Raw genomic sequence first — 21,869 nt, forward strand, 5'->3', positions numbered from 1 at the left:
AGTAGATATCAAACTTAAAAGGAATACTTGCTCAAAATCATAAAACATAGTAAAGTTCCTTTTAAACAGGTAATATTTTCCCTACAATTTGCTTTCATTGAAATATATTATCTTTTTTACATACTAGGTAGAAGCAATTTAACAACACAGAATAGTTAGCTACAATATGTTCAAAATATTGAGAAATGCAGATTTATAGATGTGACCATCAGTTTTATTGTTATGTTTTTAAAATACTGGTCCAGCTGCAGCATACACTGACTGACTTCGTTTTACATTTTAGGGCTGAAACCCTGAGGAACCTGCAGAGTAACTGTTTAGCACTGAGCAGAGTTCAGTTTGCATGTGCTCCCACAGTTAAAAACTAAACCAAACCAATCGAAAAACAAAAATCCCAGTATCTTTTAATTTTTGAGTATTTACTTGTAATCACAGGCTTTCCCAAATGATTAGAATGCCTTATACCTTGGCTATTTTACTAGAATAATGATTTAGGCTATTTAGTATAGTCATTTTGTTCAGAATTTGGTATAAACAGATCTTTTTCGCTTTTCAGAAATTACTAAGCTCTGTCGGTGCCACAGCTGATGCCTCTTCAGTTCCAGAGGCTTCTTCTGGTGTCTGTAGCTCTTGACAGTGGTACTTCACCTTCAGTGGTTTGCCGGGGTACCAGACCAAGTGAATATGACAGGGAATCATTTCCTGGGAAATAAGAGTTCTAAAATATTATGATCTGCAAAAACTTGTGGTTTAAACAGTTCTATATACCGTTTTGTTTTACCTGTGTTGAGAATTCATGGAGTAGAACAGTATAATCAAAATCAATTGCATCTTCATTTGTTTTCTAGAAGAAGAAAGAAAGAGTTAGTGCGATAGATAGTGTGGGTTTATATTAGCTTAGAATTTGGAAGGCTCGTCTTATATCACCTGCCTTGAATGGGTGGATGGGTGCCTTGAATCACCTGCTACCTCTTTGATTCTAGCCTCATCTCCTTTGGTGGTATCCTGCATTAAGATGTGGAAGTTGTTGATTCTTACTGTTTTGCCACTGTCATGATAATCTAGTAAGGTCCTTCTGTCACTTTTTCTAATATTTATGGGTTTTGATGGAGATTAAGGTCTATGAGAATAGGGAGAATCTTTTGACAACCTAAGGAATCTAGATACTGTATATGCACCTCAAACTAATTTATAGCCCTGATGTGCCAGGCAGTAAGACAAGGGGCAGGGCAATCAGGATTTCTAGAAGGACACCATGGGCCAGGTTCTCTGCTAGGCACTTTATACATGTTCTTACGGAATTCTGTCTTGCAAGAATATGTATTATGAGCCTTCTTTTACAGGGAAGGCAACTTGAGGTTACAACTAGTAGGTGACAAGTGGGGATTCAAACCCAGATCTACTGACTCCACCACCCACATCCTTCATGCTGTACCACACTGCTTCTAAAACCAGCACATTTTATAGGTAAGCAGGCAGTCTCCCTCAGCTCTTTTATTCTCTTGATTTCTATAAATTTTAAGAGTGACTAAATTGATTTCCTGCTTTCTTTTTGACAGTAACTGTTTTGAGGGGAAAAGGTTGGGGCACAAAAGTGCTTATCCCTTTACTAGTAAAAATGGAAGAGAAGGAGTAAAAAAATTAATTTGGATTATGATTTTAATCTACCAGGCTTTCATTGAGACTAAGAATATGCAAAAACAAAAGACTTGACATTAAGTTTTATCTTCCCTTTGCTTACAGTGATGAAGACTTTTACAAACCATGAAGTTTCCATCAGGTGGAGGGGGTACTGGAGGGATATGATACAAGAGAGGGCCTGGATCAATCAGAAAGTGACTGCTTTTCTGTGGTGCTTTGCGTCATTGGGTAGGTTTCCCTTCTGCCTTGCAGTGTACCCATGAATGGTGAAAGCAAATATCCAAAACACAGGCTGCAAAGTCAGAATTCATGAGAGAAAATTCAGCATCTTTTATCTAAAGGAACAGTTTCTGGAGGCTCCAGTTATCACTTGGGCATTGCTGGGTTTGGGGGTCCATTTAGCCTTGTCTGACTCTTATTTGGTGACGATGTTGACCTTGGACTATATTGACACAGCTGGCTGCTGTGCTGTGTAATTTTTGTCTCAGACTTTTGTGCTGCCTGCACTTTTTCTCAAGGTCTGTTTACCATGTATTTCTACAGTTAAAAAATTGGTCTTATAAAGTGCTTTTTCAGGACAGTGCCTCTTTCTGTTTCTGAAAATAGCGTTAAGGAGATCATGGCAATCTCCAGATTTTAGGCAAAAAAAATCATGGCGTTCCAAGTCCATCTGACAAACTTCTGCTCAATACCAAGTGTTACCCATTTTTTAATAATCCAACAAAAATTTGGATTATTATAATGCTTGGGCACCCTCTTCATTTAATTAAGACCTTCCTCAGTAAGGCTCCTGAGACACACCTCATGTTTCTGTTCACAGATTCTTCCTCCTTCAGGGGGAAGCGCCCTTAGACCAAACCAAACCAGGCCTTATTAAAGAGCTGCAGCCCAGACATGGCACAGCCCAGCCTGGCAAAGTCCCCAGGGGGCACTGCCCACACCAAGCAAGGCTCTGCCAGGAAGCCATCATTTTTAATACTCTCCTTGGTTTTGTTCAAATCATCACATATGTCAAATCCTTATAGTCCAAATTGATGATTTACTGTCACGTTTTTCTGATAACCTAGCACTTTAATCTTCCTAGAGACAGAATGAAGAATTTGGTTTCCTTATACTTACTCGTGACCTACCCTACCCCTACTGCTCCCCTCCCCACTAGAAAAAAAAGGAATGATCCCTAACAGAACCAGTGTGGTTTTAGTAGAGAATAAGTTGGCTTAGGTTATTAATATACGCTATCAAAAGTTGGTATTTTTTTAATTGAAGTTTAGTTGATTTACAGTGTTGTTAGTTTCTGGTATACAGCTAAGTGATTCAGTTATATATATTCTTTTTAATATTTTTTCCATTATGGTTTATTACAGGATATTGAATCTAGTTCCCTGTGATATACAGTAGGTCCTTGTTGGTTATTTTATTTTTAAAATAAATTTATTTTTGACTGCGTTGGGTCTTCGTTGCTGAGCTCAGGCTTTCTCCACTTGCGGTGAGCGGGGGCTACTCTCCGTTGCAGTGTGCGGGCTTCTCATTGTGGTGGCTTCTCTTGTCGCAAAGCACGGGTTTTAGGCACGCGGGCTTCAGTAGTTGTGGCACGCAGGCTGTAGAGCGCAGGCTCGGTAGTTGTGGCGCACGGGCTTAGTTGCTCCACGGCATGTGGCATCTTCCCAGACCAGGGCTCCAACCCATGTCCCCTACCTTGGCAGGCAGATTCTTCACCACCAGGGAAGTCCATATCTATTTTATATATAGTAGTTTGTATCTGTTAATCCCAAAATCCTAATTTATCCCTCCCCCACCCACCCCCTTTCCCCTTTAGTAACCGTGTGTTTTCTACATCTGTGAGTCTACTTCTGTTTCGTAAGTAAGTTCATTTGTTTCATATTTTAGATTCCACATATAAGTAATAGCGTATGGTATTTGTCTTTCTCTTTCTGACTTATTTCACTTAGTATGAGACTCTCTAGGTCCATCCATGAAGCTGCAAATGGCAGAATTTCATTCTTTTTTATGACTGAGTAGTATTCTGTTGTGTGCCTATACCACATCTTCTTTATCCATTCATCTGTCGACGGACACTTAGGTTGCGTCCAGGTCTTGGCTATTGTGAATAGTGCTGCTGTGAACGTTGGGGTGCATGTATCTTTTCAAGCTATAGTTTTCTCTGGATGTATGCCCAGGAGTGGGATTGCTGGATCATATGGTAACTATTTTTAGTTTTTTAAGGAACCTCCATACTGTTCTCCATAGTGGCTGTATCAACTTACAATCCCACCAGCAGTTGTAGGAGGGTTCCTTTTGCTCCACACCCTCTCCAGTATTTGTTACTTGTAGATGTTTTAATGATGCCCATCCTGACCAGTGTGAGGTGGTACCTCATGGTAGTTTTGATTTGTATCTCTCTAATAATCAGCAATGTTGAGCATCTTTTCCTGTTGGCCATCTGTATGTCTTCCTTGGAGAAATGTCTTTAGATCTTCTGCCCATTTTTTGATTGGATTTTTTTTGATACTGAATTGTAGGAGCTGTTTGTACATTTTGGAAATTAAGTCCTTGTTGGTCGCATTGTTTGCAAATATTTTCTCCCATTCCGTAGGTTGTCTTTTCGTTTTGTTTATGGTTTCCTTTGTTCTGCAAAAGCTTATAAGTTTGGTTAGGTCCCAGTTGTTTATTTTTGCTTTTATTTCTACTGCCTTGGGAGACTGACCTAAGAAAACATTGCTACAATTTATGTCAGAGGACGTTTTGCCTATGTTCTTTTCAAGGAGTTTTATGGTGTCAAGTCAAAAGTAGATTTCTTAGCAGATAAGGTAGTTACGATGGTTTCTGTAATGTACTGTCGGCTGATGGAGGCCTCTAGTTAGGGTGAAGACTTGGGCTGGCTGCCAGTGATGTGCTGCCGGTTAGATAGTTTGGGATGCTGACAGTATCTGGTACTGATAAGATTTGGAACAATCCTGGAAAAGTAACAGTTTTACTTTTCTCAGTTCACATTAAAGAAAGGCTAAAGGGTGTCAGGAACGTCCTTATCCGTTTTTCTTTTTTTTCTAGCCATCAGTATCTCCCCTGCCCTTGGCTTAGTCCTCATGGTTTGGGAATGACATCTGTTCTTCAGTCCTAAGGCAATAACTGCCGGTAAGATGGGTCTTATATTTGTATTGCAGCTATTTCTTAGCCCACTCTTCTCTCAGGCTGTGTTTATTTGGGGCTGTGAAGTTTATAAGGCTGCACTGCCTTACACAATTGGATTATCCCTGAGTGGAGAGATAGTAATTCCCACCGAGTAAGCTTTTGGAAAAAACTATAATCCCTATAGAGAGTCCTGAGCTACCTTGGGCCACGGGCATCTCCAGTCACTCCCTGCTTCTCTGTCTTTGCTTTGTCAGCCCTACTGTCCTGCTTCTAGTCTCCAGGGACAGTCCCTAGACTTTCTGATCGTAGTGACTTTTTTAGAAATTGTTGGTTTTGCTTGTTGTTATGTTGCTTATTTTTCTGAACGATCACAAGAATCTTTAGTAGCCACCAAATAGCAGAATTTGAAAATCTATGTGGGTATGTGCATGCTTTTATTTAAGAGAACTCTAATCTTGGAAGCTAAGCAGTGTTGGTCCTGATTAGTAACTTGGATGGGAGGCCGCCTGGGAATACTGGGTGCTGTAGGCTTTTAAAACAAAACAAAACTCTAATCTGAAATGCATTATCAACCTTAATCCAAATTTCCCAATTGCTTCAGTATTTTAGCTTTATGTTAGTTTCGAGGGCTTCATTCGATAAGCTTGTTGACCCTCATTTCATAGCCCTAAGAGAAGAAGTCATTTGCCTTAGGTGACCCAACCAAGTCAGCTGCATCTTCAATTACTATTTATCTAAAACACAGACACCACAGGGTAAAAAAATCTAAAAGTCCTGTTCCCCCTGCATTTTTGTTTTCTTAGCTCTACAACTACATTTGTCCCCACTTTCCTACTTGTAGGGATATTGATGGACAGATGATGGACATCAAAGACAGACTGGCTAGAATGAGTGAGAAATGGGGCTGTTTTCAAACCATAGTACGTCCATAGTACGTCCTGGTGTTTACTTAGGTGATGTGTCATTTATAAATGCAGAAGAATGGAAAACAATGCCATTAAAAGATCCTAATTTTTTCTCTTGTGTCCCTGTTGCTCTATTCTTGAGTTTTCCTCTGACATTCATTAAAATTAGTTCTATTATCTTGACGCCATTTTCTACACTAAACAAAAAATTTCCCCTAACTTCTCAGTTAAAGGAAAAGCCTTCTGTTGAGGACGTGATTGTCTTGGTAGACGAGAGAAACTTTTTACCTGCAGCCAAAGAATTGGTGCTGTGCCCTAACTCCCGGTGTAACAGCAGTCAATTACACGGCCATTTCTATCAAAGCCACTCCATAGGGGAAAGAAACGTTCATTTCGATAAGCAATGAAACTACATTTCAAACAGTTGTCTGCTTCACAAGTGGCCTTTGAAAGGTACACCGAGCTATTACCGGCATGAATAATGCTGACTGGACGCCAGGCAACTCCTTGTACTCGGAAGATACTCACTGCTCTCCATCCATGGCGAATGTACTGCTTCAGCCACCCGTGAAGAAAACGACTTTTAGAAATGTGTACTTACGGTTGGCTCAGCCTGCCTCTGAGTAGTTGATACTGTTTACTCTGGAAGTGCCCCTCCCTCTCCACATGACAAGAGCCTGACAAAACCCCCCACTCAGCCACCTCCTTGTCCGCACCCCACCAGTTGAGTGACTGGCCCTTCTCTAAATTCGCGACCAGACCTTCAGAGGCCTGCGGTGCTGCGTGATGCTCGAATCCACGCACTCCCACCCCCTCTCACCTCCTGTTCCATTCTCACGCTCAGCTGGTGACTTTGCCTCATTTTTCACTGAGAAGACAGAAGCAGTCAGGAATGAACTTCCACAGGCCGCCACGTGTTACCCACCCTCCTGCCAGCATCTGTGCCACATTGAAAGCCTTGCTCCAGGTGAACTCTGTGCCCTTGCCCAGTCATCTCCTGGATCGATCATATCCTCTCTTTATCTCCTCAAAGATGTTAACTCCAACAAGTCTTCCCTTCTCTTCCGTACAAGTCCTACTTTGCCCCTCTCTATATGTTGATGAGAAAAATCCAGTAAATATGCCGTTAAATTGCCCAATCTAAAAATACAACGGAAAACCCTCCTTCAACCCTGTGCTTACGCATCCTCCAGCTCTAGCCCCCTCCCTCCCTTTTACTCCGCTTTATAGCTAAATCCCTTGAAAGACATGGAGTGTCCACTTCCTCTCCCGTTCTTTCCTGAACCTATTCTAATCAGGACTTTGCGCACACTGTGCCAGTGAGGCAGCTCTTGATAAGCTCTCCATCTACTTCCAGCTTGCCTGAACCTAATGGCAATTCTCGGTCCTCATCTTTCTTGACTTTCCAGCAGCATTTGATAGTTAGTCAATTCTCATCCTTGAAACACTTTTTTTTTCTCATATCTCTAAACCCTCTAAAGTTGGAAGTGTTCCAGGACTCAATCCCTACATAACCTTCCTCTGTTTACACTCATTCTCTCATCTCATCCACTCTTGAGGCTTTAAAAACCATCTATGTGGTGATGACTCCAGCCTAGACATCTCCCCTGAACTTCAGACTCTTATGTCCAGATGACGATACAAATTCTCTGCTTGGTTATGGAATTTAGAATGCTCCAACTCAAGCTAATTTCCACCCAAATCTGTTCCTCTGTAGTCTTCCCCAGTCAGTAAGTGAAAACTCTATCCTTCCATCCAGTTACTCAGGCCAAAATCATAAGAATCATCCTTGACTTTTCTCATTCTTGGATATATCCATATCTAACCCATCAACAAATACTGCTGGTCTACCTTCAAAATGCAAACACTTCTCACTGCATCCACTGCTGCCACCCTGGTCCGAGCTACCACCAGGCCTTGCCTAGGCCACTGCAATACATTACTGCTCTCCTTGCTTCCACCCTTGTCTATCTACAGTCTGTTCTCAACACAGCAGCCAGAATGATCCTGTTGTAAGTCAGATCGTGTCACTTCTCTGCTAAAAACCCTGTAGTGAGTAAAAGACAGGGTCCTTCTAATGGCCTTCCATGAACTGACCGCCTCCATCCGATCTCATCTCCCGGCACGCTCCCCTTGCTCAATCACTTGCAGCCATACCGGCCTCACTGCTGTTTCTCCAACCCATCAGCCACAATGCTGCCTCCGTCCCCTCTGTCTGAAATGCCTTCCCTTCTGGAGGCGTGGCTCACTCTCACTTCCCTTAGGCCTCTGCTCCAGTGTCACCTCTGCTTAAATTAGAGGGGCCTTGCTTTAGACTAAAGTTTAATTCTGTCAATACCCTGCATTCCCTTTTCCCTACTTTATTTTTCTCCATAGCACCTACCACGTATTTACTTGTTTATTGCTTCACTGTCTTTCTTCTCTTGCTAGAATTAGTCTCAATAAGGAGAGCTACACTGAGTTTTTTGTTTAGTGCTATATCCTCAGTCCCCACAACCATACCTGGCATTCAGATATTTATTGAGTTAATGAAATGCAATTAAAACTCTTCCCACAGAACTAGAAGTTCACATTAATTTAGTCTAAGAACACTGCATTGGTTGTATCTCTTGTGGTACAAGTTAATTGTCAGTTTTTCTTACCCACTGCTTCACACTGCTGAGCTGTGCCATGTAGTAGTGTAAAAACTGTGTTGTCTTTTCCCACATCACGTAAGAGCTGCCCAGAAAAGCTAAATCCCAGATGGGTCTCAGAGAGGGATCAATATGTCCATGACTATCTGAGGGCACAAAAAAAAAGTACATTCATATTAAGACGTTTTCAGGACAAAATATTACAAGTTCCAGTAGTGAAGTGTGACTATCTGTTTCTGTATTGTATGGAATCTTACATGCTTCAACTTGCCCTGCTAAGTAAAGCTACTATAAAACAGTTTAAGGGCTATTTGCTGTACAATATAAATGCAAACTAAGAGCTATAATGATACTCAAAGTTAATCTAAAACCTTTAATCTAAAATCTTTTAATTAGATGGAAACATCTATCGGTTATCTTCTCCACATTACCTTCTGGTTTGGGTCTACAGTCAATGTGCTGGTCTTTGACAATCTAGCAAACGTCTTTGTCCTTCTCTGATCCCTGGCGTTAAAGCTAATCTGTGTATTGGCAGCATCTGTCACTTTTGACCACATGAAGAAATCAAGTGGGTTTTTCCTGTGGCATTGTTTTTGGAACTGTAATCTTTTAAATTCAGCAAACATTTATAAAAAAATCTACTTAATATCAGATACTGCTATAGGTAGGGATACAATGACTAATAAATTACCTCTTGTGACTTTCAGGAACTCAAATTTTAGCAAGTAATTTATGAGCTATTCATGGACCATCATTTATGCAGTTTGAAAGAGATAGTGTATATTAAAGCCCAATAATAGTATAATATGTGAGGAATACGAACAGCTTATTAGGAAATGAATCCTTAGTAAAATAATCTTTCGCATAAATTCTGCTCTGTATTGGTAGAACTAGACTTGGCTGGTTTATAGTGGTAGTCAATTCAAAAGGCATTCACTGATTGCTTGGGTGCTGTGAGAGATGCAAAGAGAGGCCCTACCCTCCACTTGACTGTGGAAATGCAGCTGACACCTTCCTTAAGAAAAAGGGAGGATCAGAGAGCTGAGGGGACACAGGGAGGGGGAGGTTTCTTTGGGCTGAAGAGGTTGGGGACAGCTTCACAGAGATGAGATTTGAGCTGAGCCTTGAATTCCTGTCGTGTGTGTGGAAGCGAGAGAGTGACAGACTTCCTTCATCTTACAGTGCCACTAGGAGTTTAACTTGTGAGATCAAAACGAATTACCATAGGAGAAGAATTAGTTATACAAAATACTGTGAATAATGAGGACAACTGAAAGTTATAAATGCCAGTAGCACTGCTACAGTCACTTAGGACGTTGGTTATTCCCAGGTCCCCAGTCTTTTCTTTTGTATGTCATATAGTTGGGCTCATCTATAGGAAGTTTATGAATTCATTAGAAGAGGAGAAATTCCTACTCTTCATAAAAACCAGACAACTACTTTTTTTAGTGGAAAAACAGTGCAGAGCAAGGATAGCCTAAAATGGATTAGATCTTCTCACTTAGCAGTTGTAGAGAAAACTGCTCAACAGTCAAATACCCTGGATTGATTTAAATACTGAATGGGATCTGCTGAGATCTGAACTGGCTGCTCCAGCATAGGTTTTGATTCAACTTATCTAAAACCAAACCTTTTCAGTTTTAAGTAGATAATTTTAGATATACAGGCTATAAGCACCATTAAACATCTCTGCTGAATTTAAAGTGACAAGAGAACTTGTAGATTTTGTTGATGAAAACGTGCCCTATATTAAGCAAAACACTTTTTCAAAGCTTCATAGCAGCCACATTAAGTTAGACTGTTACAGAATAATCCTTGTGGGCATATAGGACTTAACATGATCTGGTTAACCTGCATTATTAAAAATTGTCCAAAATCTAGAGACCCTGTGGCAAAAGGACTGAGACCCTTTCAAAGAAAGGGTCCAATACGATTTCTAAAATTTGTGTTTTAAGAAGAATATATAAAACCCTATTTCCCCAACTAATGCTAATGAGGGGACCAATCCCTAAATAACCGTAGATTTTAAGTATTAGTCATTGGCCCATTTATTTCAGGCAGTTAAATATAATCAAATGCTACTACAATGTAAGATTCTGAATTTTCTTCATAATTCTTTGGAACAGGATTTAATCCAAGTTGTCAGAGAACTATAATGCGAACGAGCCAAGCTTTTGAATTTGAGCAACGCCAAGGTGCAGTATCCCACCTCCGGGTTTTTCAGAACACTTAGTCTCAGTAATGGATGGGACACAGATGCGGCCAGAAATGGAGACCACAGGTCCTCCACGCTGACGCGGGTCTGTCACAGTCTCCGGGCAAATGAGTGAACTGAGAGAGAGACAGTGGGGCAGGGAGCGCTGTGGTGGTCAGATGTCAAGCTTAATACCCCAGTGCAAGTCCAGAGATGACTTGTGTGGTTTTGGAGATTGGATTTGCCAGTAAGTGCCGAGTGTCAGCTGCTGTCCGCAGACCCTGCTGAGTGCCAGCGCAAATGGGCTCTGCTTCACTTCAGCTGAGTCACTTCAGAGGCAGGGCTCATTTCTTATAAGAGACGGCACCACCGCCCATTAGCCCTGGACCTAAAATGAGATCAGCCTGACTCCACTGCAGCCTCCCAGCAAGGCCCCGAGACAGCTCGCCCGGCCCTGGTGCAGAAGGCCATGATGCACACGACAGAGGCCCTGGACGGGGTCCCATCACCTAAAGTTTCCAAAGCCACCACCAGAACCTCTAGAATTTTTCTCCTCAGCTTCTGGACTCAACCCTGAGAACTGCACCCCTACGTGTGGGTCCTGTTGCAAAGACCTCCACCTCTTCTCCCTGGAGTCCGGCTCTTGCCCTGCCCTGCGTCTGGGATGAGCAGTGGGCAGATTAAAGGGGCACAGATAGTTTTCAATGAAGTCACTATATTGTACTCAAGGGGGAAAACAGGAAAAGGATACTTCTGAAGTTTGTTCAGATAATCAGGTGTACCACATTCTGTAGTTGAATTAAATTGCCATTTGGGGGATACATTTTTAGATGATCATTTTTTAAACATGTATAACTGCTTCACAATATACTGGAGTATAACTGCTTCACAATATACTGTGTTAGTTTCTGTTGTCCAACAAAGTGAATCAGCCATATGCATACATATATCCCCATATCCCCTCCCTCTTGAGTCTCCCTCCCACCCTCCCTATCCCACCCCTCTAGGTGGTCACAAAGCACCGAGCTGATCTCCCTGTGCTATGCGGCTGCTTCCCACTAGCTAGCTATTATTACATTTGGTAGTGTATATATGTCCATGCCACTCTCTCACTTTGTCCCAGCTTACCCTTCCCTCTCCCCGTGTCCTCAAGTCCATTCTCTATGTGTCTGCGTCTTTATTCCTGTCCTGCCCTTATGTTCTTCATAACCATTTTTTTTAGATTCCATATGTATGTGTTAGCATACAGTATTTGTTTTTCTCCTTCTGACTTACTTCACTCTGTATGACAGACTCTAGGTCCACCCACCTCACTACAAATAACTCAATTTCGTTTCTTTTTATGGCTGAGTAGTATTCCATTGTATATATAGGTACCACATCTTCTTTATCTATTCATCTGTCGATGGACATTTAGGTTGCTTCCATGATCATTCTTTTTAAGATATAGTAATGACATGCATTCCTGAATATAAAAATTCCAGATATTGGTTCATACCAGGTATGCTGACAACATCCAAGAGGTTTTTAAGTTGCTTCATGTACTTGTAGAGCTGATAATCTTCTTCTTGTCTTGTCTTCTTCTCAATGAGCCGAGTACACGTTATATTAATGGCCGGTCTGGGTTTCTCGTTCCTGAAAAACACTCGAGCAGAACATTTCCCCAGATGTTCCTTACCTTCCTGAAATAAAGATTTTGGAATTAGAATGGTTCCTTATCACTCCCCACTCACTCCAATGAAAAACACACACAAGATCGGGGAGTTCCTTGTACATGGCAGGTATGCACTGGCATCCATATGTAGTATGCTTTGCTTTGTAGAAAATGATTTCTGTGCTCACAGCCAAACACAACAATCTTGTCTTTGCTGTCATTTTAAAAACTCCTGCTTTCTGATGGTGCCCTTATGAAAGAATGCTGGGCCTCTTCCAGAGAAATACCACTGACATCTGTGAGTGCTACTCGGCTCAAACCTCTAGCTAGGATGGAGGTACTTGCCTCTCTACCGTGGACCAACCAACATCATGCTTACTTGGCCCTCAAGCCGGCCGACTTGAACCAAAAGGAAGCTGATTCCCATCAACACAAATGACAGTGTCTTCATGCTGCCTGATGAAATCAGTCCTCTTGTTCCAATTTTACAGTTTAAGACAAGTTTAAAGAGAAACCTACTCCACATCTCACAGCTAGTAAGTGGTAAGCCAGGACCTGAGCTGTGTCTTGTGTGATGCCAGGGCCCCAGCTCTGTGAGAACGCCATCTCTCTACTCCGAGGTCTAATCTAGAAGAAGTGGAGGGACAGATCACCCAAATGGGACTGATTCAACTACCTGAGTGACCGAGGGAAGTCTGCTTGCACTCATATTTAAAGGTAGACACACTGAGTGTTCTGGGATCTCCCTTACTTACTTTCCAATCCAGAGACACATGGAGCTGGGTAAGCTGGATGCTTTAAGTAGACATCAAGGGTACAACTCATTTCTGGGACGGTGCTTCTCCACTCTTTTAGGTCACTGATTCCTTAACCCGACAATAAAAGCCAGGGAACCGCTTCCCAGAAAAATGCACATTCACTCATACCATCCACTGGGCCTAGAATCTGAGGGAGTTCATGGCGGCACTCAAAACCCATCCATGGGCTGTAACTCCTGTTACAACATGGTTGGTTGAGCAACTGAGTTCTTTTCACGTTTACAGTCATTTAAACTGGGTGGAGTCCCAGTTAAGACAACAAAAAGAAAAAGCCCACAATGAAACCATACTTAAAATTGGATCTGCTAAATAAGCCCCCTCCTTGAACTAATGCAAAAAAACTGAAATAGGCGTTCCAGTAGGCAACGTCTTCTCCCATAGTGCTGGTTTACAAGAGAGCAAATTTAAGTGGTACATTAAAATCCTAATGATCGGTGCAATACAGGAAAATGGTGAAGGGGGCGATGGGGAAGAGGCTCATGAAAGGCAGAAGACAGGGCTGGTACCTGGACTCTTGATGTCAAAACCGTTTCCAGGGAAGAGAAAAGGCAATAGGTATCGTCCCCTTTTGTTTTTCTTTCCCTTCCCCCCCCCCCCCCCCCCCCCCCCCCCCCCCGCCAGCTCCACAGAATCAAAACAGTTGCCAGAAGATGAAAGAACTCTCCCTACCTCCCGAAAGGAAGCATTTCAATTAGCTAGCCCTTCAGAGAAGCACAGTTTGTCAAAGTAATCTAGTAATTGTTTTCCTTTTAGCTTTAATCTAACACTTCCGTTTGCAACACAGAAACCAAAAGCACCTTCCTTATGCTTATGCTTTAAGAAAACGTTAATTCTTAGGTTAATTAGCAAAGTTGGCGTAGTGTTTTCTTGTCAGAACTTGTTTGTGAATGCTGGTAAGCTTTCTTCCAGAAGCATCGGCGGAGGCGTTATGCCTTCTCCGAAGCTCCGCCTTCCTGAGACACCATAATGCCTATGCTGCCTGCTCATCCCCCGCTCTGACTCCGCGCCACACAAAGGGGTTTGGGCTGGTCCCTCCACCCCGGTTCCTGCCCCCCAGCCTGGCCCAGCCCTGGGAAGTCCATCTGGCTCTAATTTCTGTATGAGTCCGCTGTTTCCTCTCTTCTTGCGAAGGGGGAGGTGGTGGGGAAAGGAAACTTGGCGACCGTGGCCCACTGGGTCAGAAGGAGAGGCTGAAGATGCCTGCGGCGCACGTGGGCTGCTCTGAGTTGCGGAATGCCTCTGTGCACGGAAGCTCCTGGAGGTGGCCTCGTGCTATGCCGGCCCGCTAACGAGAAATGCCACCAGCTGACAGGAGAGAAGGTTGGCATTTGAGAGTGAATCATTCTGGGGATTCGGAGGTGCTAGGGAGGGGCACCGGGTCCAAAGGGGGTGTGAAACGCCCTCCCAGCGGCAGAGGAAGGAGGGGACGGCGGCTGTGTGGACGCGGTAAAAGGAACCCTGTGTGAGACCATGAAGTGGTCCTGCCTAGCGCTGTCTTCAATTCTGGAGAACAAATAGAAAACAAAGCAGGAAAGAGAAAAAAAAAAAAGGCAAACCTCCAGGTCACTACGTATTAAGATTCTCACTTAAAAAAAAAATTCATACAAGTTGTTAATAGCACACTTCACAAACCATGGCAGCTTACCTCTGGGTTGTAGAGCTCCGTGGTAAACACCAGGTCAACTTTATATTCCTTCTTTTGATTAATCTGAAACACAGAAGTAGAACTTTAGCCTCGTGGAAGCTCTGTTAACACCTTCATATCCAAGAACCGCTGGCTCTCTGAGAATAACATGACATGCAAATTGCAGCTCTAGCATTCGTACCTGAATAAAATCGGTGATTTTTTACAAAGAGAAAAGATCCCAAATTTTGGGCTGATCATGACACCCTGCTGGCTGATTTGACAGCTCCTCACAAGGAGGGAGGCTGAGCGGGGGAAGCAGTGGTCCTGAAGCTACAAGTTGGCTTTGTGGAAGCAGCTAGGTGAGAGAAACAGATGTGAGCACACAGGGCTGAGACGCGGGGTCCTTCCTTCCTTCCTTCCTTCCCCAGACGTGGAGTGCCCCTCCACGCCCTGTGCGGGGGCGCTGGGCCCCATCAGCGGCCCCCCTCCTGCCACTCACAGCTGAACACGGGATCCAGCGACAAAGGTGCACCCAGTAATAAATAATGGGTTTTCAAATGGTGAAGAGAGAGTGGTGGGGCAGAGTGGCTACTTTTCTTAAGGTGGTCAAGGAAGGCATCTGGGAGGAGGAGACCTCAGCTGAGGCCAAACAAAGGGACAGTATGGAAGCAGCCACACCCGGACCTGGGGTAGGCGGGGGGCACCCACACGTGCACCCAATGCATAGTTTTAGAGTATATATACCCATATCATTGAAGCATATTAGACTGTTTAGAAGAACTTTATGTTATTGGCCAACATTTTTTTTTTTTTTTTAAACACCACAGTGACCATTCAGTAAAAGGAGTGTTTTCTACAGAAGAAAGGAAACTCCCGCAAGCCTGGAGCTGAAGTTATTTCACATAGTGTTGATTAAGTTCGATTCTGGAAACAACAATTCCCCTTGAATCAAGAACACAACAACCAAACAGGGTTGACTTATTTGAAGTAGACCAGATATCATCTATTCCCATCACAGATTTTTTAAAAATTCTGGGAAACCAGAGAATGGAGGGCGAGGATTCTGTGGCAATTATTTATGTAAAGAATATTTAAACATGTGGATATATGGATATTGCTGGGAGACGGCGCGGGGGGCACCCAGAGCACATGTACGAGAGCAGTTTGCTTAGGGCTCAGTCTTCAAACAAGCCCTGGTATAAGCTGAAACATTGATTTCAATGACAAATTCATACAAATTATAGAATTCATACAAACAAGTCTGTCTTCTCATTCACTTTTTGCCACCTATTATGCCAGGCACCAGAGATATACAAGGAAACAGAACATCCAGTCCAGCTTGACCAGAAACCTACTTCCTGTGTGGAAACAGATATATCAACAGCTACACAGTGCAGCTCATCTATGTGGCCAGAGCTGCATGTGTGCCGGGCACTCAGTTTAGGGGGGGCTTATCTAGAGCAAGGGGCCCAGGCGAAGATGTGGGAATGGGGTGCAGGGCCTGGCGTTCCAGGGAAGGCAGTGAAGCTAGAAAAAAGGCTGTCTGGGGAGGTTGGCGCAAGGTCACAAAAGCCTCTTTTTTTGTAAAAAAGTTTGGGATCAACTTGGAACTTGATCCCAAAGTCTGTGGGAGCCCCAGTTAACATAATGTAGTACTTAGGCTGTTGTGGAGAGTAAGACACAGCACAAATAGAGCTTCGACTGTGCCTGGGTCGGGGTAAAAGTCCAACATATGCTCACTCTTTTTGGCATTATTAAAACCTATTCAAGCCCACGGCTAACATCATTCTCAATGGTGAAAAGGTGAAAGCATTTCCTCTAAGATCAGGAACAAGACAAGGATGTCCACTCTCACCACTGTTATTCAACATAGTTTTAGAAGTCCTAGCCACGCAATCAAAGAAGAAAAAGAAATGGAATCCGAATTGGAAAAGAAGTAAAACTGTCACTGTGTGCAGATGACATGACACTATACATAGAGAATCCTACAGATGCCACCAGAAAATGACTACAGCTCATCAATGAATTCAGTAAAGTTGCAGGATACATGGGAATTCTCTGGCGGTCCGGTGGTTAGCACTCAGCACTTTCACTGAAGAGGGCCTGGGTTCAATCCCTGGCCGGGGAACTAAGATCCCACAAGCCGCACAGCAGCAGCCAAAACATAAAACTACAACAAGGTATCACCTTACACTGGTCAGAATGGCCATCATCAAAAAATCTACAAACAATAAATGCTGGAGAGGATGTGGAGGAAAGGGAACCCTCTTGCACTGTTGGCGGGAATGTAAATTGGTACAACCACTATGGAGAACAGTATGGAGGTTCCTTAAAAAACTAAAAATAGAACTACCATATGACCCAGCAATCCCACTCCTGGGCATATACCCTGAGAAAACCATAATTCAAAAAGATGCACGCACCCCAATGTTCATTGCAGCACTACGTACAACAGCCAAGACGTGGAAGCAACCTAAAAGTCCATCAACAGAGGAATGGATAAAAAAGATGTGGTACCTAAAAACAATGGAATATTACTCAGCCATAAAAAAGAATGAAATAATGCCATCTACAGCAACATGGACGGACCTAGAGATGATCATACTAAGTGAAGTCAGACAGAGAAAGACAAGTATTATATATCACTTATATGTGGACTCTAAAAAGATGATACAAATGAACTTATTTACAAAACAGAAATAGACTCACAGACTTCAGAAACAAACTTATGGTTACCAAAGGGGAAAGGTGGGGAGGAGGGATAAGTTAGGAGTTTGGGATTAACATATACACAATACTATATATAAAATAGATATCAACAAGAACCTACTGTATAGCACAGGGAACTCTACTCCATATTCTGTAATAACCTATACAGGAAAAGAATCTGAAAAAGAATGGATATATGTATAGCTAACACTTTGCTGTACACCTGCAACTAACACAACACTGTAAATCAACTATACCCCAATATGAAATAAAAATTAAATTAAAAAAAGTAAAATGCAAAAACAAAGAAAACAAAACGTATTCACATCAGGGAGGGAAAGAACTGTGCTGGAAAGCAGGGTCTGGCCCAAGGATGCGGCTAGGGAAGGCTGAGATACAGACTCCATCTAGCTTGTTTCTTACATTGGTTTTCTCCTGCCTAGAGCTCGCAGTGAATCATTAAAGGGTGTAAATAGGGCCTGCACGCAAGTGGCTGCACAAGGCGCTCCATACATCCGTCTCCAAGTCTCCTAAAGTTCAGTGTCCTCGTCGCCCCACCCGAGTTAGAGAGACACATGGAACACTCACCCGAGCCACTCGGGCACCAACAGCTGAGACTCAAAGGAGGCAACACTTCCGCCAGCCGGCAGGTCTGAAGCTTAAATTGCTTGCTGCGCCAGTCCTAGGGCCCTCTGGCCTGCTGCATGCACGACCTAGAGTCTGCCCTTCCCGTCCACTTAGGGGTCTAAGCGCAGCCTCCTACACAGGAGTCAGGATGCCCCTCAGGCTGCTAGCCGGGGGTGAGTGGGGTGGGTGGTGAGGCCATTCATGGGCAGAGGAGGGGCAGCAGCGTTGGCGCTACATTCTTTGTGCTCAGGGACATGGAATACGGCCAGGAGGCAGCTGCATGTCATAAAAATACATTCAGTAGAGGTGGTGGTTGAAGCCACAGAATTGGCTGCAATTCCCCCAGGGAAGGTGTGTACACTGAGAAGAATCTTGAGGACCACCAATCTTCCCATCGGTAATAAACTGGGCACACTTATTTGCTACCCACAAGGATACACAAAAATCTGCCTCATTCTTGATATAAATGTGCATATTTTAGATAAAGTACTTAAGATATTATTTGAACTCAACATTGTTTTGAAAACACACGGAGGCAAAGTGATGTACCAGTACCTATTCTTTGCAGGGAAAGGAACAAGTGGATTAACCAAACCAAGGCTGTGAGCTGAATGGAGCTGTCTGGTTTTTTTGGCCCCACTGTACAGCGGCTTGTGGGATCTCAGTTCCCCTGACCAGGGATCGAACCCACGCCCCCTGCGGTGGAAGCACAGAGTCCTAACCACTGGACCACCAGGGAATTTCCCTTAGCTGTCCTTTTGAAGAGTAATTTTTTCCTTCCCGATTTGATCTCCTTCTTTTGTTTTAATTAGGCACTCTTAAAGGCATCTACATTCTGTCCAAAATAAGACTTTCATATTTTTGGTTGTACTTTATCCTTTATCAAGACACAGCCCTTTTTTCTCCCACAAAGGCCTCTCCCGGCTCCCTTCCTCTGAGCCACAAGTTCCCCTGAGGCAGCTTTGCTGGTTCTCCTGAGATAAGGTAGCAGCCTCAGGCCCTGGGCAAAGCAGCCAGGGCCTCCTTGTCTGGGACAAAGTGTCTCACGCTCCTCGGGACATTTTAGGGCTGTGAGTTCCCTGCGGCTGCCTTTAATTAAACTATCCTGTGATGAAGAGGTCTTTGTAGTTCAACACCTACCCCAGGAGCTTTGAACGTGTGAGCCCAGGGCTAGGTGATGACGGGGAACAGAGACTGTCACAGCCGCCCTCAGGGCAGTCAGGTGGCAGGAAGAGAACTTCAAATAGATGGCTGTAGAGCTGATTATATGGTCATGGATGACTTAAGAGCTATGAAAGGATAACTGGAGAAGTGATCTAGTCTGGGGATCAGCGACGTGACATTTGAGCTGAACTCTGATCATTAAGAAGGAATTGACTTTGGGGTGTCAGGGTGAAGGTGGGGGACTGGCAAACATTCCACATGGAGGGAAGATGGGGCTGAAGGTGCTGGGGAGCAGCTGGGGGGCAGAGGGCAGAAAGATGGGAGCCAGGATCTGGAAGAGGCTGGCCCTGGCCGGGTGCTCAGGGGCCGTCCCCTGCAGGCTGCAGTTAGAGTTTCTTCCTAAGAGAAATGGGAAGCCACGAACAGGAATGAGAGATTTTTAAAGATCCCTCTAGCCCACATATGGAGAACTGGTGGTGCTGGAGTGAGGAGGGGTCCAGAGTGAATGCAGAGACTACAGGAGGCTCATTGAGGGGGTGGATGAACCGGGGTGGATGAACCAGGTTGGGGACAGCAGAAATGGAGGGAAGTTTTATGGTGGACAGATGTGGATGTAAGTCCTAACTAGCAGGTCAACTGACCAGTCACATCACTCAAGATCAGAAATAATCACTAGAATACATGTTTTGTATTAGGACAACATTATTATGTCCACCATCATTTAAAGGACACTTGTATTTATACAACAACAACAACAGACACCCTCTAGGGCCTGTGCTGGGTGTGGTTCTAAGCACATCACATGTTTTACCTGGGCTAACAGAGCTCTGAAGGCCTGCGCACAAGTGAATAATCGGGAGGTGCCAGCTAAAGAAGCAGTGAGGGACCACTGTACAACTGTTAGATTGGCAATAAATGAGAAAATGCATAGGACCAACCCATTGGCCGGGTTTGGGGGGTTCATGGCTGATAGGGGAACCAATGACTGAAACCGCCCACTCTGGCCAGGCACCACGGAAACCATTTGCATGAGTTATCTTGCCACAGGAGGTCCTGGTAAGGAACGCAGAACTAACAAGTCACCACCAACAGGAAGAATTCGGGAAAGGTCAAAAGGAGCGAGGAGATGCCAGTCCACATGTCCTACCAACCTCCCAGAATCCTTCTCGCTGGAATCCATCTTGGCTGAGCAATGCACGTGCCACCAGGAAGGACCCTGAGTCAGAACGATTGGCCAGAGACAACCCAGAAACTAACCCCATCACCGTAAAACCTGAGACTGCGAGCCACGTGGCAGAGCAGTTCTCCTGGGCTCCCTTACCCTGCTGCTCTCTGCCCAGGCATCCCTTCCCAATAAAGTCTCTTGCTTCGTCAGCACGGGTGTCTCCTCGACAGTTCGTTTCCAAGTGCTGAACAAGAGCCGACTGCCCTGGAAGGGGTCCTCCTTCCTGCCACCTGGCTGGGGGGAGGTAGCTTGGTGCAGTCTTGCTGGAAGGCAGTCTGGCTGACTTGGTCAAATCAAGACTGCACACACCTTATGATCCAACAACCTACTGCTGGGTATGTATCCCAGAGAAACTGTGATGCTGTTACAGGGGACTCGTGGGAGAATGTTCCTTGAGGCATCATCTGTGTGGTGGGAAGTGGGAGGCAATCTGGTGTGCGTCCCTTGGGGGTGGGCAGGTAAAATGGGGTTGCTGTGCAGCAGGGAGAGGTAGCCAACTAGCCATACATACAGCAACAAACAGAGATCCTCAAGGCTGGGAGTGCAAACAGAAGCAACAAAACGCATGGCAAAATAGCACTTACAAAAATGTTTTAAATAAAAATTTGCACACACACCAACAGTATCTTTTATAAGAGCACTTACAGACAGAAGAATATACAACAGCCCTTTTCAAAGTGGCTGCCATGGGAGGGCAATGGAATGAAGGTGTGGACAAAGAATGTCACCTGCCATGTCAGTAAACACAGGATACTGCAGCCATAAAGCCCCTACCGCGCAACCCTGAGGGGAATTCAGGATGGAGAAAAACAGGATACTGGCCCTAGATAGTTAAGATGCATATCAAAGGAATGATTTCAGTGAGCCCAGACTCCTGCATCTTCCCGTGCATAGAAAAGCATGAAACTCATTAACTTGAATACAGACTGAAAGTGAGCGGATGGAAAAAAAATATTCCATGCAAATGGAAATCAAAAGAAAGCTGGATGGATAAAGAAGATGTGGCACATATATACAATGGAATATTACTCAGCCATAAAAAGAAACGAAATTGAGTTATTTGTAGTGAGGTGGATGGACCCAGAGTCTGTCATACAGGCTGAAGTAAGTCAGAAAGAGAAAGACAAATACCGTAGGCTAACACATATATATGGAATCTAAGAGAAAAAAAAAAAATGTCATGAAGAACCTAGGGGTAAGATGGGAATAAAGACACAGATCTACTAGAGAATGGACTTGAGGATATGGGGAGGGGGAAGGGTGAGCTGTGACAAAGTGAGAGAGAGGCATGGACATATATACACTACCAAACGTAAGGTAGATAGCTAGTGGGAAGCAGCCGCACAGCACAGGGAGATCAGCTCAGCTCAGTGCTTTGTGACCACCTAGAGGGGTGGGATCAGCTCGGTGCTTTGTGACCGCCTGGAGGGGTGGGATAGGGAGGATGGGAGGGAGGGAGACGCAAGAGGGAAGAGATATGGGAACATATGTATATGTATAACTGATTCACTTTGTTATAAAGCAGAAACTAACACACCATTGT

General features: G+C 44.0%; 1 protein-coding gene across 1 annotated transcript in view; it reads right to left on the reverse strand.

Annotated features, from left to right (window-relative positions):
* Positions 1 to 398: 398 nt before the first annotated feature.
* The window catches only part of RARRES1 (retinoic acid receptor responder 1), a 40,387-nt gene continuing 18,916 nt past the window's right edge, over positions 399 to 21,869 (reverse strand). Inside the window, exons 2-6 of the mRNA XM_065876767.1 lie at positions 14,620 to 14,682; positions 12,001 to 12,184; positions 8,318 to 8,454; positions 782 to 844; positions 399 to 702 (exon numbers count right to left, since the gene is read on the reverse strand). Of these exons, the coding sequence (XP_065732839.1) occupies positions 553 to 702; positions 782 to 844; positions 8,318 to 8,454; positions 12,001 to 12,184; positions 14,620 to 14,682 (597 nt within the window). The 3' untranslated portion in view covers positions 399 to 552. The remainder of the gene's footprint in view (positions 703 to 781; positions 845 to 8,317; positions 8,455 to 12,000; positions 12,185 to 14,619; positions 14,683 to 21,869) is intronic.

This window comes from Phocoena phocoena, chromosome 4 (genome assembly GCF_963924675.1).
Source record: "Phocoena phocoena chromosome 4, mPhoPho1.1, whole genome shotgun sequence".
NCBI classification, from domain to species: Eukaryota; Metazoa; Chordata; class Mammalia; order Artiodactyla; family Phocoenidae; genus Phocoena; species Phocoena phocoena.